The sequence below is a fragment of the Podarcis vaucheri genome (genome assembly GCF_965113315.1).
Source record: "Podarcis vaucheri genome assembly, chromosome: 9".
NCBI lineage: Eukaryota > Metazoa > Chordata > Lepidosauria > Squamata > Lacertidae > Podarcis > Podarcis vaucheri.
Genome location: NC_138767.1, coordinates 64,681,513 through 64,698,917, shown reverse-complemented (window position 1 = coordinate 64,698,917; position 17,405 = coordinate 64,681,513). Strand labels below are relative to the sequence as shown.

General features: G+C 48.3%; 1 protein-coding gene and 1 long non-coding RNA gene across 4 annotated transcripts in view; one reads left to right on the top strand and one right to left on the bottom strand.

The window, feature by feature from the left end:
• Window positions 1–3,935: 3,935 nt before the first annotated feature.
• The window catches only part of LOC309540945, a 57,167-nt gene continuing 43,697 nt past the window's right edge, over window positions 3,936–17,405 (bottom strand). For all 3 annotated transcript variants that reach the window (XR_014223556.1, XR_014223557.1, XR_014223558.1), the window contains exon 5: window positions 3,936–4,332. This is a non-coding gene — a long non-coding RNA (uncharacterized lncRNA). The remainder of the gene's footprint in view (window positions 4,333–17,405) is intronic.
• LOC309541095 (uncharacterized protein) lies at window positions 9,450–14,252 on the top strand. Its single transcript, XM_082238495.1, has 2 exons — window positions 9,450–10,142; window positions 13,535–14,252. Exons 1-2 carry the CDS (start codon window positions 9,479–9,481, stop codon window positions 14,107–14,109), a joined length of 1,239 nt encoding a protein of 412 aa, XP_082094621.1. The 5' UTR covers window positions 9,450–9,478; the 3' UTR covers window positions 14,110–14,252.

Sequence of the window (17,405 nt, the reverse complement as noted above, 5' to 3'; positions counted from 1 at the left end):
GGTTAAGAGTGGTAGTCACGTAATCTGGGTAACCGGGTTCGCGTCTCCGCTCCTCCACATGCAGCTGCTGGGTGACCTTGGGCCAGTCACACTTCTTTGAAGTCTCTCAGCCCCACTCACCTCACAGAGTGTTTGTTGTGGGGGAGGAAGGGAAAGGAGATTGTTAGCCGCTTTGAGACTCCTGAAGGGGAGTGAAAGGCGGGATATCAAATCCAAACTCTTCTTCTTCTTCTTCTTCTGTTCCTCTGAATATTTCTGAAGATAAAAAAGCACCCTGCACACGACTACAAGTCAGATCAAGCAGTGCAATGAATCTTTTTAGTTAAATCAAATCAGCACATTTTTCTGGTTCATTTTGAAATCTCTGATATCTACATATGACCTTTCTATTTTTATTAATACTTTATTGGAATTTTGCATTGCAGCCAGTGGAAGATAAAGTTAATTTACACAGATGTGACAGAAAGTTAGGCAAGCAGCAGTAAACTCCAGACTATACACTGAATCTTCCTGTAACTTTTACTTGACCTATCAATTTTGTTTTTAAAAAGCTGTGTACATTTTGTGTCTCTGTTAAAAAAATACACACACACACAAATGAAATCACCTTATTTCTGTACTTTTCAATTGCTTTTCAATTGTTTTTAATATTGTGTTGTGTTTTAATTATTGTAGCCTGCCATGGGACCTTAGTGTGAAGGGTGAGTAATAAAGTATTATTATTGAATGCCATCTTCATCATCTGCATTTTATTGTTCAAAAAATCTCAGAGCAGTGTATCAGTGAAACACAAGATAATAAAATATGGCAAAAGCATCAAAATTGCAGCATATAAGTCTTTTATAAACTGCCTCCAATGTGATACTTTTTCAGATGCACTGTAGGTGAAAAAAGAGTGGCCTCCATTTTTTATTTTTTTAAAGAGATGGTTGATGTAGGCCAATACTTCTGAAGGGACAGTGTCCTTGGTGAACATATTGGGTTGTCTCCAATTCAGAGTAGATCCATGAATAACAATGGACCTAAGTTAGTAATGCCCATTACAGTGGTACCTCGCAAGACGAATGCCTCACAAGACGAAAAATGCGCAAGACGAAAGAGTTTTCCGTTTTTTGAGTCGTTCCGCAAGACGAATTTCCCTATGGGCTTGCTTCGCAAGATGAAATGTCTTGCGAGTTCTTGCGAGTTTGTTTCCTTTTTCTTAAAGCCGCTAAGCCGCTAATAGCTGTGCTTCGCAAGACGAAAAAACCGCAAGACAAAGAGACTCGCGGAACGGATTAATTTTGTCTTGCGAGGCACCACTGTACTTTCTATAGTTCTCCTCTGAGGGACTAAATATGGACACAACCCCCTTGGTCATGTGTAGGTAGGAAAGCATGGATGGAAGAAAGATGCAGAAAGCATGCATGCTGAAATCTGGTAATTAGTTTGTTGTTGTTTTCAAAAAAATGTCCTAAATAACTTGAAATTTTGCAAGAGCAATATCCTGGCCACAGTGAGTCCATAGAATAACAAAGTTACACAATGAGGGAGATCTGCTGATCCCTAGAAACCACTTGCAGTATTAGCATAGAGTCCAATCTTGCATGAAGCTTTCCCACTAGGTAAAAAAAAGGTAAAGGATTCCTGGATGGTTAAGATGGGGTTGCAGCGCTCGTCTCGCTTTCAGGCTGAGGGAGCTGGCGTTGGTCCACAGGCAGCTTTCCGGGTCATGTGTCCAGCATGACTAAACTGCTTCTGACGCAACTGGACACCATAACAGAAACACGGGTGATGCTGTGGTCTAAACCATTCCATCAGGCAAGGCCTCTTTCCACCTGCCTTGCCCCACCCTCTAGTCTCTGCTTCTCAATTTGTATTGTATTATTTTATGTAGAAGAAGAAGAAGAAGAAGAGTTTGGATTTGATATCCCGCCTTTCACTCCCCTTCAGGAGTCTCAAAGCGGCTAACATTCTCCTTTCCCTTCCTCCCCCACAACAAACACTCTGTGAGGTGAGTGGGGCTGAGAGACTTCAAAGAAGTGTGACTGGCCCAAGGTCACCCAGCAGCTGCATGTGGAGGAGTGGAGACGCGAACCCGGTTACCCAGATTACGTGACTACCGCTCTTAACCACTACACCACACTGGCTCTACCGTGGCTTGTCATTGTTTTATTGATTATAGTTTAGAAATTATTTATTATAACTGCTGAGTGGATTTCTGTTTACTTTTCTATGTTATTATTATTATTTAATACTATTCTAATGATTGTTGGATGATACTTTTTTGATATAGGTTACTTATTTTAAAGTTACGTGTCAGGGAACTGACATCAGAGCAGAGGGGGAAGGTGGTGTTTCCAGATTCGGCAGAAGAGGGAACGAGTAAGGGTAGAGAGAGAACATCATCTGGGGAAGAATGTCCAGGTGACACCAGGAAGAAGGGAGAGGGAGAAAGCATATTGGAGGAGAGGCTCCGAGACTCTGGCAGCGAAGGCAGTGAGGAGGGTGGAGGGGCACCACTAGGCACGCCCACTCTGGGCAGAAGGGTTACGCACAGAGAGGCGAGGCAAAGGTTGTCCGTCAAGGAGCTCTTATGCTGGAGGAAATTTAGGAGACGCCCACTCACGGATTCGTCGAGCGACTGAGCAGCAGCAGCACCCAGGCTGCTCAGTTAGGGAAAGACACAACTGCCCCTAAGCAGTTTGGAACAGCTAGAGGTTTACACACAAGCAACCCCAATTCCCGTGACATTACGTTTTATTATCACGTTTTTGTATTGCATTAGATTGTTATTAAATGTATATTTTTTGTTTCTTTGGCTTGTAAACTGCCTTGAGCATTGTAAGATAGAAAAATGGTATACAAATTAAAAATGATGAATGATGATCATCAGCCTCTTGGGCTTGCTGGTCAGAAGGTCAACAGTTCAAATCCATGTGATGAGATGAGCTCCCATTGCTCTGTCCCAGCTCCTGCCAACCTAGTAGTTCGAAAGCACGGCAGTGCAAGTAGATAAATAGGTACCATTGTGGCGGGAAGGTAAACGGCGTTTCTGTGTGCTCTGGTTTGCCACTCTGAGGAGCACAGAGTAGAGGCTGAATTCAATACAGTGTCTTCATTTTTCAGAGCTGTTTCAAAGCACACAGTTTGAGAATCGTGGCTTGAGAGACTGGGGAAATATTGACACCATTACTTTCCCACAAAATGGTTGTGCTTTTTTTTTTCAAGTACCGGGGCAGATTGGGTTTGCTGCTGTCATTACCATGAATGAGAAAAGACAAGGCATCATTTATGTGAAGCCACTCAGGGAATAGGCATGAGTCATTAAAATTTTCAGAAATGGTGAGTGTGGTTTTTCCTCTCCCTCCCAATAAAGCAATAACTCTAAACTAATTACAGCAATCTAAGCAGTCCTCTACTCCAATGATATTAACATTCATTGATCCTTTGCATTTAATCTTTATTTGTCTAAATGCAAAATGACATTTATTGCACAAAAATAACAGTAAATTGTGCAAGCCTGGATCTCTGGATAATTAAAGGAGTCAGACGAGATTGGCAGGATTTTGAGAGAAAGGATGTCCAGTATGGTGTTGTTGAGCTAGAGGACATCTTGATTAATAACCTTCAGAAGTGCACAGAATTTCTTTTACCTTCCGGGCTGTTCTGTTGTATTTGGCTGAATTTTAAGGCTTGGGGAGAGAATAATATAAGTAATAAAAAGAGCTCTACTGAGTCAGACTAAAGGCAGACTAATCCAGTAGCCTGTTTTCTATGGTAGCCAACCCAGTTTCTCTGGCAGAAACTCTAGAAGCAGGATACAGTTGTTACTGAGCAACTGGTATTCAATATGCCTTCATGGCTTTGAAGTATTCTTTTATATAAAGTTTATATGCCAAAATGACTTCTAAGTGGTTTACAACTATAAAATCAATGCATAATTAAAATGCACAATAATAAATCCATTGCGACGTTAAAACATCCTCAGTTAAAAATACAACAGACAAACAATTTAAAAGCATAACAATTAAAACAGTTAAGAAACAGTTAACAAAATTAACTATCTTGTTGAATAGTGTAAAGAGTTCTTTGGGGCTGACAAGGTCAAAAGTCTTTGTCAGATCTACAAAATCAATGTACAAGGGGCATCCCTAGATGTTACTTATCCCAAATTTCTTGAGAGACTTTGGAAGAGGCAAATGTTTTAAGGGGGTATCATGTGCAGAAAGGCTGAGGGAGTAGCATCGTTGCCCAATTATATTCATTGTTGTGTCATCATGTCCACTGAGGTGATTGAAATTTAAGGTAACATATGCTGGTATATGAGTCAAAAAGCCACAGTTTCAGGTACTGCCATGTGGAAACAAAATTGGAGAGGATTACAGGGGAACCTCGGTTGTTGAACACTTCAGAAGCTGAACAATTTGGAACCCAAGTGCTGATAACCCATTTTTGAATGTGCCTCAGAAGTCGAACAGCTTCTGAGGCGCGTTTCTCCGTTTCGCTAAAGGAATTTTCCGATCGGCAATTGCACCTTGGTTGTCGAACGTTTCGGAAGTTGAACGGACATCCGGAACAGATTATGTTTGACAGCCGAGGTTCCGCTGTATTAGCATTATAATAAGGAAAATGAATACAATATTCCCCAAGACTGAATGCACACTAACCGAAGGGTCTTTAAGGCTCTTTGCCAACCACATTCCTTCCTCAGCAGTTCCAAACTATTCACTCTCAAACAGGTTTTCTCCATGCCTGGCATAAGGAAAACAGAGTGACTCCACCAATAATTCCTGCTGGATTGTGTAAGGTTGAGTATAGCAATAATTCAACAAAACAGTAATGCCAGCATCATCTGACGTCCAGCCAGCAAGAAGCACTTACCATAGCCCAAAGTTACAAAGCCAACATAAAAAACAACAACCCTAGAATTTAAACTGCTGCTTTTGATGATTGTGTAAGCATATCCAAAAGGAAGGCGTGGGTGAGCGTGGGGAGTGTGGGGGACATGCTCAACAAAACAAATTAGACAAATCTGCTGGAGCTTCACTGCCTTAGGGAGACACAAAACATCGCACAATGCATGGAGCAAAAACAACATGGAAATCAAACTCATGGCAAACGCAAGCAGCGAGCCACAGAACAGGAAAGCTAACCCCCCAAAAGGTTGTGCTGGTCAGGAATGACAAAAGAGAAGAGAAAATGTTGCCCTCAAGCTATAAGCATGCTGCCAGAAGTCATCAGACTTAATCTGCAATAGAGTGGGCTACTGTGAAAAGTAGGGCCAAGCAATGTGGGGGTGTGGTGGGGCAGGGGGGTGTCTATGCTGCCTCTGAAACACTCCTAGGTTGGGATGCTTCAGGAATTGCAAATTATGATAGGAACTGGCCTGATTTGCTGTTCTGCCCCAGATTAATATGTAGCATCACTAAGGCCAGCTCTACCATTAGGCAGAGGGACACGGGTGGTGCTGTGGGTTAAACCACAGAACCTAGGATTTGCCAGTCAGAAGGTCGGCAGTTTGAATCCCAGCAATGGGGTGAGCTCCCGTTGCTCAGTCCCTGCTCCTGCCAACATAGCAGTTCGAAAGCATGCCAGTGCAAGTAGATAAATAGGTACCGCTCTGGTGGGAAGGTAACCGGCATTTTCGTGTGCTGCTCTGGTTCTCCAGAAGCGGCTTAGTCATGCTGGCCACATGACCCAGAACTGTATGCCAGCACCCTCAGCCAATAAAGCGAGATGAGCACCGCAACCCCAGAGTCAGCCACAACTGGACCTAATGGTCAGGGGTCCATTTACCTTTACCATTAGGCAGAATGAGGCAACCACCTTAGACAGCATGGTTGAAGGACAGAGCTGTATTTGCTACACAGCCCCTTTTGCATACAGGAGCTGCTTGAAGGAGGCATGCAAGGTGTCATCCAGCTGTCTTAGGGACTCCACTCTAAATTTGTGTAGGGTTTACAGTGGTACCTCAGGTTACATACGCTTCAGGTTACAGACTCTGCTAACCCAGAAGTAGTGCTTCAGGTTAAGAACTTTGCTTCAGGATGAGAACAGAAATCGTGCTCCAGCGGCACGGCAGCAGCAGGAGACCCCTTTAGCTAAAGTGGTGCTTCAGGTTAAGAACAGTTTCAGGTTAAGAACAGACCTCTGGAACGAATGAAGTATGTAACCAGAGGTACCACTGTACTCCTTATTCTTTTCTACTCCTGAAGGTATCTCATAAGGCTACGGAGAATAAAATAATAAAAAGTAGTCATAAAACCAAACAGAAGCCTGGACATTACCTAAAAATGCCTACTGGAATAAGAGTTGCTTATACATATCTGGTGGACCTGTGAAAATATCAAAAGCTTCTGGGATATAGTATATGATGCACTTTAAAAAAATGTTTAATTATAAGTTTGTGAAAAATACAGAAGCTTTCCTATTGGGAATAACAGACACAGGTATAGCAAAGGAAGATCGGAAAACATTCCTTTATGCCACAGGCGCGGTGAGGACCTTAATTGCCAGAAATTAACAAAAAAGGGATGCCAGGATAAATTATTATATTATACTGAACTGGCCAGTTTAACAGAGGCAATTGGGGGACAACCCAGTCAAGAATTTCAAAAAGAATAGGGAAAATGCAGAGAATACTTTACCAAACAGTGCCCCAAAATATATACCTGGACAAAGCGTGTTCACATCAAAAGAGAGCACGTGTTGCGGTTGGGGCCGAACAAAACCCCATGTTAGTGACCAGGCCATAGATGGCTAGAGGCCTGGGAGCAGATTGGAGGATGTTGTTACTGGGGCAATTTGGATGTTGCCAATTTAGGGGTGGGATCAATGGCTTTATAAGCAGGGTCCACAGCTTTCTCTTTCTCTTTTGCTGTGGACACCGGATCTCCCGCCCGCCCTCCCTTGCTTGGGCTTGCGCCTTGACCTTGCTCTGCCTGTCATGGGGTCGTTCGCCTTGGTGCGGGGGCCCAGTAGGAATTTTTCCAATTGGCTGATTAGTGCATGCCTATTGGGTTTTGCCTACTGCTTAGCAAATCGTCACAACTTGTAAGGTTAGCGGTTAGGCATTGGTTTAAAATTGGTTGGTGGAGGGGTATGGATTGGCTGTGCCTGCCCCTCCAATGCTGCTGCAGACGGGTATTCCGTTAAAGGAATTCTGAAGCTTACCATCCCCTTCGTCCAAACCCTTGGAGTAGGGTGCGGGCCGCGTAAGCTTCAAGGAGCAAGCGCGGAGTAGCTGAGGGCCTGTTACGCAGCTCCAGCTGACTCTGTCCCTTGTTCCTCCGGGACTGACTAGGGAGTCAGTGCTGTCCCCCATGGCGGGGGGTGACAGATAGTCATAACCAATGCCTAAGCAACCACTCTCAATTTGTATTCAAATAAAGTTGTGGCCAAAATTATGCCAAAAACCTAAAACAAAAATTATGTGTGAGGTGTGAGTTATTGGGAAGGGGGGGTTTTGGTGGACCTCAACACGCAAATATATACCTGGATTTGTTTTGATTAATTTCTACAGGAGACTTTGCGGTTTTTAAAAGTCCTAACTAGGAAAAATTATATACAAGAAGTAAATAAGGAGGCCATTTACAGGATGAAGGAAGTCTTCTAGCACCGGAGCGAATCAGCAAGAGACTTTGGTCGTATAAACCAATTTTTTCCCTCTTTTCTCTTTCCTTCCCCCCCTTTGATTTATCCTTTAGCTACCCCAGGGTAATTGATTTATTCTTCCTCTTCATTATACTCTCCTACCTTTTCCTTGTGGCTTGGGACGCCGGTTGGGGGGGTGCAGGACCTCCCGGTCCCAGGTGGCCTACGGCCCGCTCTCGGCCGGGCCGTTGGTCTGAACGGGGGGTGATTGGCCCTGAGTCTCCCCGCCGGGTCCGGCTCAGATAGGGCCCGGTCATTTCTGGCCTTTTTTTCCCCTCGGGCAGGGCTCCCGGCCCTGATCTGCGGCCTGCGCCGGCGGCGGGGCTAGGAGGGCCCCGGTTCCGGGCTGGATTCGGCCGGCTGGGGCTTCTGATCGCCCCTTGTTGCTCCGCTTCCCGCCCGCGGGCCTCTCCGGGCCTACCGCGCCGCGTCGCTGCCGCCTTCGGCGGCGCGGGGTCGCCCGTGGCCTGCTGCGGCCTGGTCGGGGCCTGTGGGCCTAGGCCGCCTTTCCGGCCTTGGGCCGCGGGCGCCGGCTGGTTGCGGCCCCGATCCGCGGGCTGCCGCTTCCCGGGGCCCGCTCCGGCTGCTGCCGCGTCTGGCGGCGGCTCCGGGGGGCCCGCGCTCCGCGGCCGGGTTCGGCCCAGCTGCGGCTGGTATCCGCCCCGCCGCCCCCGCCTTACCTTTGGGCCCGGCTGGGCCTGCGGCTCCGCGCCGCGTCCTTTCGGCGGCGCGGGGTCCGGTGGCCTGCTGCGGCCTAGATCGGGCCTGTGCGGCCTCTGCTGCCTTCCCCGGGCTTCCGCTTCGGCTGGGGAGCCGGTGCGCCCCCCCCATACAGCTAAGCGGTTTGGGGGCGCGGAGGGGGGTGGTGGAGGCCTTTAGGGGGGCCAGAGAGGTCTGGGCCCTGGTTGCCTGCCTCGGGTTCCCCGGTGGGCAGGAGGCCCTCCATTTCGGCCTTAAAATTGGCGCGAACGCCATCTTTTTTCCGAACTTCTTGTTCCTTTGAGCTTGCTAGCTCAACAGTGGCATCTGGTGGCCGGACGGTGTAATTGCAGGGCCTGCCTGTAAATCGTGAATTCAACTCTGCAGTGGCCTCTAGTGGCCGTTTTGGTATTGCAGGGTGCTGTTTTACCTGCTGTTTAAGAGTTCTTTTAATCCCTGTGTCTAATTTTGGTTGCATTAGCCTACGGTTGCGCCGGCGGTGTTGGGGCTATTCCCGTACCGGCTGATTCTCCTTAATTTTATCGTTTAGTTGTTATTTTAACCATTGTTGATTTTATTATTATTACTTTTTATATATAGATATATATATATATATGCTTTCGTAGATTTTCACGGGTATAGGAATGCAGGTTTTGGTGTCTTCGGGTGTCTTCCCGTGTAAGAGTCGGGGTGTCTGTGCGACGTTTCGACGAGGTCTCACTCGTCATCTTCAGGCTGGTGCTTTCGGCTTCTTGTTACTGGAACAGAGCAGAGTCTGGTGTTTGAGTTCTTATAAATACTGTTGAGGGGTGTGGTGTATAGCCTCCAACGTTCTGGGCAGAACGTTGGAGGCTATACACCACACCCCTCAACAGTATTTATAAGAACTCAAACACCAGACTCTGCTCTGTTCCAGTAACAAGAAGCCGAAAGCACCAGCCTGAAGATGACGAGTGAGACCTCGTCGAAACGTCGCACAGACACCCCGACTCTTACACGGGAAGACACCCGAAGACACCAAAACCTGCATATATATATATTTATATATATATTCTTTTCTTCTTTAACTTCATTTAATATAATTATCTGGTCCGGAATTTAACCCCTTCCTGTGATTTGATTTTCTGTTTAAGCTTTAGCAGGAATGGCGCCAAAGAAGGCAGCAAGGAAGGCTGGTCCTGCTACTACTGCAAAGCGGCCCATAAAAGGCCCATCGCAGGCTCTGCGCTCTCCGCAACCTGCCCACTCTCTACAACGCATCCGGTCGATGGTCAACAGCCTGGCGGGTGACCCAGTGGCCTTGACAAGGGTGGAGTCCGAGTTGGATGGTCTGCTCCGCCGCTCCTCTACCCCGTCGCCATCCTCTGCAATATTGAGTCCTTCCTTCGGCGCCTCGTCTCCGGCGGCGTCATCTAGCGAAGATGAGGGAGGAACATCGTTAGCCGGGGGGTTGTTGCGTGATAGTCAAACAGCACGCACCCCGGCCTTACCTGCGTCGCAGGTTACTGCGGCGAGGGGTCGTGGCCGTACCAGGGTGGGGGCCAACAGGAGGAGGTCAGCACGGGACCGCATCGGGGGTTCTCCTCCGCGGTCTTCGGCAGCAGGGCTTCAGGCGTCTGGCCACTCACAGTCAATTTCTTGTCAGTCAATCCCAGGTGCGGTGCAGCAGGCTGATTTATCGGAATCTTCAGTGGAGGATAGCCTTCCCCTACCTCCAAGGTCATCTTCTGGCGGGATCCGTCGCCGCAAGAGAAGCTCCAAGAGGCGTGCCAGGAAGAGACGTAGAGGCACCTCGTCTTCTTCTTCAGGTACCACCTCACAGAGTTCCAGTAGCGACGAGGAAGCGTCGCTTAAGCTCTACTGGGGGTTTGGGGACACCTCGGGGCTCCCAAAATGGGTGTGGGAGCGGAGGGCCAACTCCCATAGGGCCAAGTATGGGGCAGTTCAGGATTGCCTCGATGGGGCATTGGTGCCTGATGTAAAAGTCTCCACCAATTCGGCCAGGGATATTATCCCGGGGGCCCACCTGTCTGCCAAACTGCGGTCCAGGATCCTGGATGGCCGCTATGTTGATATTTTCTGCCTGCCCCCCCCCCCCGCTCGAAGGTCAGGAGCCCTTAGACAAGGGTCTGCAGGTATCAAAGAAGCGGTCGGTCTTGTCAAGAGCGGATAGGACTTTTGAAAGGTGGTTAGATAGCTTCCAGGTTTTTGCTGGAGTTGTGTCCGCAGCTTATCCCAGGAGATCCCTGCATCTGTGGGTTTACCTGTCCATTGTCCGTTCGGCCTTTACGATGGCTGGGGAGACTGCTGCGCTGGCCTACGATCAGGACTTCAGACGTAGAGCAGCCAAGATCCCCACAGCCCGCTGGGATCGGAAAGATTTGGATGTCTGGACCACTTATGTGGCCCCCCGTATTGACAAGAAGCTGCCCGACCCGCAGAAGTTCAGGCCCGCCCCGGCTAGGTTGGGCCGCAAGATGTTCTGCTGGGATTTTAATAAGGGTGCTTGCTCGAGGCAGCCTTGCAAATTCGCGCATGCGTGCGACAAGTGCTCTGGGAACCATCCAGCATCCTCGTGCGCAGGGGGTCGCCGGCCCTTTCGAAAAGGGGGGGGCTCTCAGCAGCCTCCAAAAACAGCAGCCCAGGCCCCTGCTGCCGGAGCAGGAAAGTAGCGTCTTATCCTCATTAGCTTACACCCCAGTAAGGTTACAACCGCTTTTATCATTGTTAGAATCCTACCCCGACACCAAATCGGCGTCCTATTTGCGCGAGGGCTTTTCCGCAGGTTTCAGAATCCCGATAGTTTCCACCCCAGTAGCCAGGAACCCAGCAAATCAGAAATCGATCAGGGACATGCCAGAAGTAGCACGCAGGAAAATCGAAAAAGAATTGGCGTTACGTCGCATGGCCGGTCCTTTTGCCGCCCCTCCTTTTCCCAATTTCCACGTTTCACCTTTGGGTATAGTTCCCAAAAAAGCTCCGGGGGAATTCCGCCTAATTCATAACCTCTCTCATCCTACAGGCACGTCAGTAAATGACGTGATTCCCCCGGAGCTCTGTTCTGTGAAATATGCCTCTCTTGATCATGCGATCAAGATGATTCGGAAATTTGGGACGGGCGCTTTACTGGCAAAATGCGACATCGAATCGGCTTTTCGGCTACTTCCAATTCATCCCGACGATTTTTGGTTGCTGGGATTTCAGTTCGAAGGGGGATTCTATTTTGATAAGGCTATGCCCATGGGCTGCTCGGTGGCCTGTGCGGCTTTTGAGTGTTTCAGTTCATTTTTAGAGTGGGCCTTGCGTGAGAAGACCGGACTGGGCGGAGTCACGCATTATCTTGATGATTTTTTGGTCGCCTCGGCAGGTAATACTGGGGACTGCGTGGCATTATTGCAGGCCTTTGCTTCCTTGACGGAAGATCTGGGCGTCCCTTTAGCGGCTGGAAAGACTGAGGGTCCTTCTACACAGTTGACTTATTTGGGTATCTTGTTAGATACCGTGGCCCAAACTTCTAGCTTACCATCTGAAACGATAACCAACTTGAAAAAGGTTATTAAGGATCTTCTGCCCTTAAAAAAGGTTACCTTGCGACAGCTTCAGTCGTTGCTGGGCCATCTAAATTTTGCATGTAGGGTGGTCTCCCCCGGACGACCATTTTGCTCCCGATTGGCCAAACTTACCTCGGGGCTACGAGCCCCGCATCACAAGATACGCCTTCCTAGTCAGGTACGGGCTGACCTTGATATTTGGTTGGAGTTTCTGGAGGACTTCAACGGGGTGTCCTTGTGGCAGGACACTTTGAACCTGCACAACGACTTCCAGGTACATTCTGACGCTGCCGGGTCTTTGGGGTTTGGCTTGTATTGGGACGGCAGGTGGTGTGCTGAGCGCTGGCCGCCCGCTTGGCAGGGGCAGGCTATTACTAGGGACCTAACGTTTCTCGAGTTTTTCCCCATTGTAGTGGCAGTGAACTTGTGGGTCGAGCATTTCAGGGATCATCGTGTTTGTTTCTGGACTGATAACCAGGCGCTGGTGAATGTACTGGCCAAGCAGTCTTCACGCTCCCCTAGGGTGTCGGCCCTCCTACGGGCCTTCGTGCTGCATTGCTTGCGTTTTAATATTGTGTTTTCTGCTCGTTTTGTCCCAGGAATTTCTAACGAAATTGCTGATGCTCTGTCCCGTTTTCAGATGCAGCGATTCAGGTCCCTGGTGCCAGTGGCTCGAGACCGTCCGGAAATTTTCCTGGATCATCTCTGGAACCTTGGCAGAACTTAGTTTTACAGGGAGTAGCTGCATCTGTCGCACCCTCTACCTTGAGGTCCTATGAGAAGGCCTGGGCTGACTTCTTATTATTTAATGGGCAATCTACTGGGGAAGTTACCACCTCCCATTCCACCTCTCAGGTGCTCCGGTATCTGGCGCATTTGTTCCAGATGCGTCGGGCGGCTAGGACCCTTCGTCTGCACTCAGCAGCAATTTCCTTTTTTAATAAGGCTTATTTTAACAAGGACCCATGTCAGAAGTTTGTGGTCCGTAGGGCCTTGGAGGGTTGGGGGCGTCTCGCTCCTTCCAGGCCCATTCCCAGACGCCCCATTACATTTGAATTGCTGGCAAAAATGCGCTCCAAATTGCGGAGCATCTGTTGGTCCAAATTCGAGGCTCGGCTATTTTCAGCAGCCTTTTCATTAGCCTTCTTTGGGGCCCTAAGAGTCGGTGAGGTGGTGCTGGAGCCTAAGCAGGACGGAGGCTCAAGGGGTTTGCTGTTACAGGACGTTAGTGTGTCTGCTCGTGACCTGCAAGTTAATGTCAGGAATTCAAAGACAGACCAATTAGGCAGGGGCGCCTTTATTACGCTCCCTGCAACTGGTGGAAGTGGCCCTTGCCCAGTGAAAGACCTTACCAAGTACCTAGCCTTGCGTTCCGGCGGCGAAGGCCCCCTTTTCGTTCACGAAAATGGCCGCCCGCTGGCGAGACACCAGTTTGCCAGTGTGTTGCGAAAAGCGGTTGCGGCTTGCGGCCTCCCGGCTCAGGAGTTTGCCCCTCACTCCTTTAGGATTGGAGCTGCCACAACCGCTGCCCACTGGGGTTTGTCGGTAAAAAGGATTAAGGACCTGGGCCGATGGAGATTGGACGCATTCAAGGGCTATGTGCGGAAATGATTTGTTGTTGTACTTACATGTGTGTGTTTTAACCCTAGGTCAGGCTGCTATCCACATCTGGGTAGTAGGGCACAGTATTGTGCACTGGGCTGCGGACAGAGCTCGCCAGTCCGGACTGGGTGAAGGCCTGGGATTCCCGCAGCACGTACATGTGTCCTGGATCTCCAGAAGGGGGATGCTGTGGAGTGAATTTTTACCTCTCATGCGAAGGCGTGTCCTCCAGTTCGGCCCTCCTTCGGCGATCGTGGTGCAGCTCGGGGAGAACGATTTGGTTTCTTCTTCCTGCTTCGGGCTGCGTGCGGCCATTTTACTGGACCTGGGGGAGCTGGCGGCACTGGTGCCGACTTCCAAGTTAATTTGGTCACAGTTTCTTCAACGCCGCATTTGGCGTGGTAGCCCTTGCCCTGCTGCCACCGAACGCGCAAGGAAGCGGATTAATTCCGCAGCGAGTAAGCTGGTGGTGAACCTGGGCGGGTTCGTTATCCCTCACCCTCTTATCTCATTCAAGGCGACTGAATTTTATAGGGATGATGGGGTTCATCTCTCGCCAGTGGGGAATGATGCGTGGTTGGATGCTCTGGCGTCCAGGTTGAGGGTGTGGCTTAATTTGTGAGTGGTTGGCGGCGAGCGTAAGGGCTCGATTGGCGGTTAGGCATTGGTTTAAAATTGGTTGGTGGAGGGGTATGGATTGGCTGTGCCTGCCCCTCCAATGCTGCTGCAGACGGGTATTCCGTTAAAGGAATTCTGAAGCTTACCATCCCCTTCGTCCAAACCCTTGGAGTAGGGTGCGGGCCGCGTAAGCTTCAAGGAGCAAGCGCGGAGTAGCTGAGGGCCTGTTACGCAGCTCCAGCTGACTCTGTCCCTTGTTCCTCCGGGACTGACTAGGGAGTCAGTGCTGTCCCCCATGGCGGGGGGTGACAGATAGTCATAACCAATGCCTAAGCAACCACTCTCAATTTGTATTCAAATAAAGTTGTGGCCAAAATTATGCCAAAAACCTAAAACAAAAATTATGTGTGAGGTGTGAGTTATTGGGAAGGGGGGGTTTTGGTGGACCTCAACACGCAAATATATACCTGGATTTGTTTTGATTAATTTCTACAGGAGACTTTGCGGTTTTTAAAAGTCCTAACTAGGAAAAATTATATACAAGAAGTAAATAAGGAGGCCATTTACAGGATGAAGGAAGTCTTCTATTTTGTTGTTTGTTTTCTTCATGTAAGGGAACAGGAGTTTAATTTTGATAATTAAATTGTCAATAGTGGTGGGTTTGTTTGTATGTATGAGTTGCTGTGGACTATGTTGTAAATAAATTATTATTATAATTTTTTTAAGAGTTGCTTTGTCATGCACTTGAGGTTCAGCAAGGAGAGTGCTGAAACTAAATTCTCCAAGATTCCTAGTTGGGTTCAGCAACACCTGGTGGATCACAAGTTTCCCATTCTTGATATAAAGCAAAGAAAAAGTATAACAACAACAACAATTTATTTATTATTTATAACCCGCCCATCTGGCTGGGTTTCCCTAGCCACTCTGGGCGGCTCCCAACAGAATTAAAAGCACACAAAAATCAAACATTAAAAACTTCCCTAAAGTGTGCTGCCTTCAGAAGCTTCTAAAAGTCAGATGGTTGTTTATTTCCTTGACATCTGATGGGAGGGCATTCCACAGGACAGGCACCACTACCAAGAAGGCCCTCTGCCTGCTTCCCTGTAACCTCACTCCTTGCAATGAGGTAACTGCCAGAAGGCCCTCGAAGTTGGACCTCAGCGTCCAGGCTAAACAATGGGGGTGGAGACGCTCCTTCTGGTATATGGGGCCAAAGCCATTTAATTCAGAACAAACACTTTGAATTGTGATCGGAAACGTACTGGGAGCCAATGTAGGTCTTTCAGGACTGGTGTTATATGGTCTCGGTGGCTGCTCCCAGTCACCAGTCTGGCTGCTGCATTCTGGATTAGTTGTAGTTTCCGGGTCGCCTTCAAAGGTAGCCCCATGTAGAGTGCATCCTCTTCCCTTAGTGTGCATGCTGTGTAGAAGAAGAAGAGTTTGGATTTGATATCCGGCTTTATCACTACCCGAAGGAGTCTCAAAGCGGCTAACATTCTCTTTTCCCTTCCTCCCCCACAACAAACACTCTGTGAGGTGAGTGAGGCTGAGAGACTTCAGAGAAGTGTGACTAGCCCAAGGTCACCCAGCAGCTGCATGTGGAGGAGCGGAGACGCGAACCCGGTTCACCAGATTACGAGACTACCGCTCTTAACCACTACACCACACTGGCTCTCTTAAATTCCCTAAGCATGGGAATTTAAGCGTGTGAGTTTGTTGAGCTCAGCCCAAACCACTATTTCACATGTTTCATAGAAGACTGCTGAGGGGATGTATGTTTGTGATTCGTCCCATACTTGCCCCCCACCCCCGTTCAGTGGAACTGAGGGAGGCAAGATAGGGTGTGGCAGAGCAACATGGCAATGTGGCAGGAACAACTGTGAGAGGTAATCTTGATGCTTGTTTTTCACCCATTCCCAAACTCCCCTGAGCTCCTGTCCAGACACCAAGAATTTTAAAAATCCCCCTCTTCCTTTCTTCCCCCATCATCATTCCACCTGCTTTCAACATCAGGTGCTAGTCATCTGCCACAAAGTTTCATCAAATTTCAATTTTCTACCCATGTAGGTCTTTCCCGGAAAATGCAAAGTCTGCCCTGGTGGTTCCGATTCACCATTCCACTTAATTTATTTCCAAACCTGCTTAAATTAAACGTGACTGGGGACTTTATCCGTTCCTGCATATATGAAGTTGTCAGAGAGATCATAAACACACAGGCTCATTTGAGATATGATGAAGTACAAACAGTCAGGAAGGCATCCAGCTATATGACAGAAAGAGGTCCAGGAAAACTCCAGCTGTTTATGCAAATAGTGATACTGAGAGGCTGGCATCCTATCAAGGACCCAGGGATCAGTGGCATATTTGTATACTGTCGTCGGCATGTAATGGATGTTTACTGCTTCAAAGAGAGAGAAAAATGTCTGCTGTTCTGTAATAATTTACAGGGTTCAGAATACAGGGATGTTCAATAGTGCCTAAACTAGGATTATATAATTGAACTTGCCTGGAACTACTTGCAGTTTTCACTCGCCAGTGTTCCCCTGCATGCTTCAAAGAAAGAATTTTATTTGTTCTTTTCAAACAGACTTGCCACCAGCTTTCTCCTAAAGTGAAATTTGAGGTGAAATTGGTGGACCCTATTTAGGAGAAACAGTTCTAGAATTTCAAGGGGAAACAAAGGAAGTTCACTGAAATTAACAAAACGTTTCCAGTAAGGTAAAAGGTAAAGGACCCCTGGACGGTTAAGTCCAGTCAAAGGCGACTATGGGGTTGCAGAACTCATCTCGCTTTCAGGCCGAGGGAGCCAGTGTTTGTCCGCAGACAGCTTTCCGGGTCATGTGGCCAGCATGACTAAGCTGCTTCGGGTGAACCAGAGCAGCACACGGAAACGCCGTTTACCTTCCAGCTGCAGAGGTACCTATTTATCTACTTGCACTGGCGTGCTTTCGAACTGCTAGGTTGGCAGCAGCTGGGACAGAGCAATGGGAGCTCACTCTATCACGGGGATTCGAACCGCCAACCTTCTTATCAGCAAACCCAAGAGGCTCAGAGGTTTAGACTACAGCGCCCACCCATGTTTTACCTTTGTTTCCAGTAGGTCTGTCTGTCTGTCTGAGTGTCTGTCTGTCTCTCTCTCTTTCACACACACACACACACACACACACACACACACACACACACACACAATCCCCTGAAACTGAAGCATATTTTGGTGGGTCCTGTTCAGGCAAATACTTCTGCAAGAAATCAAAGGGTAGTTATAGCAATTTTAATGTTAAATACAGTGGTATCTTGGTT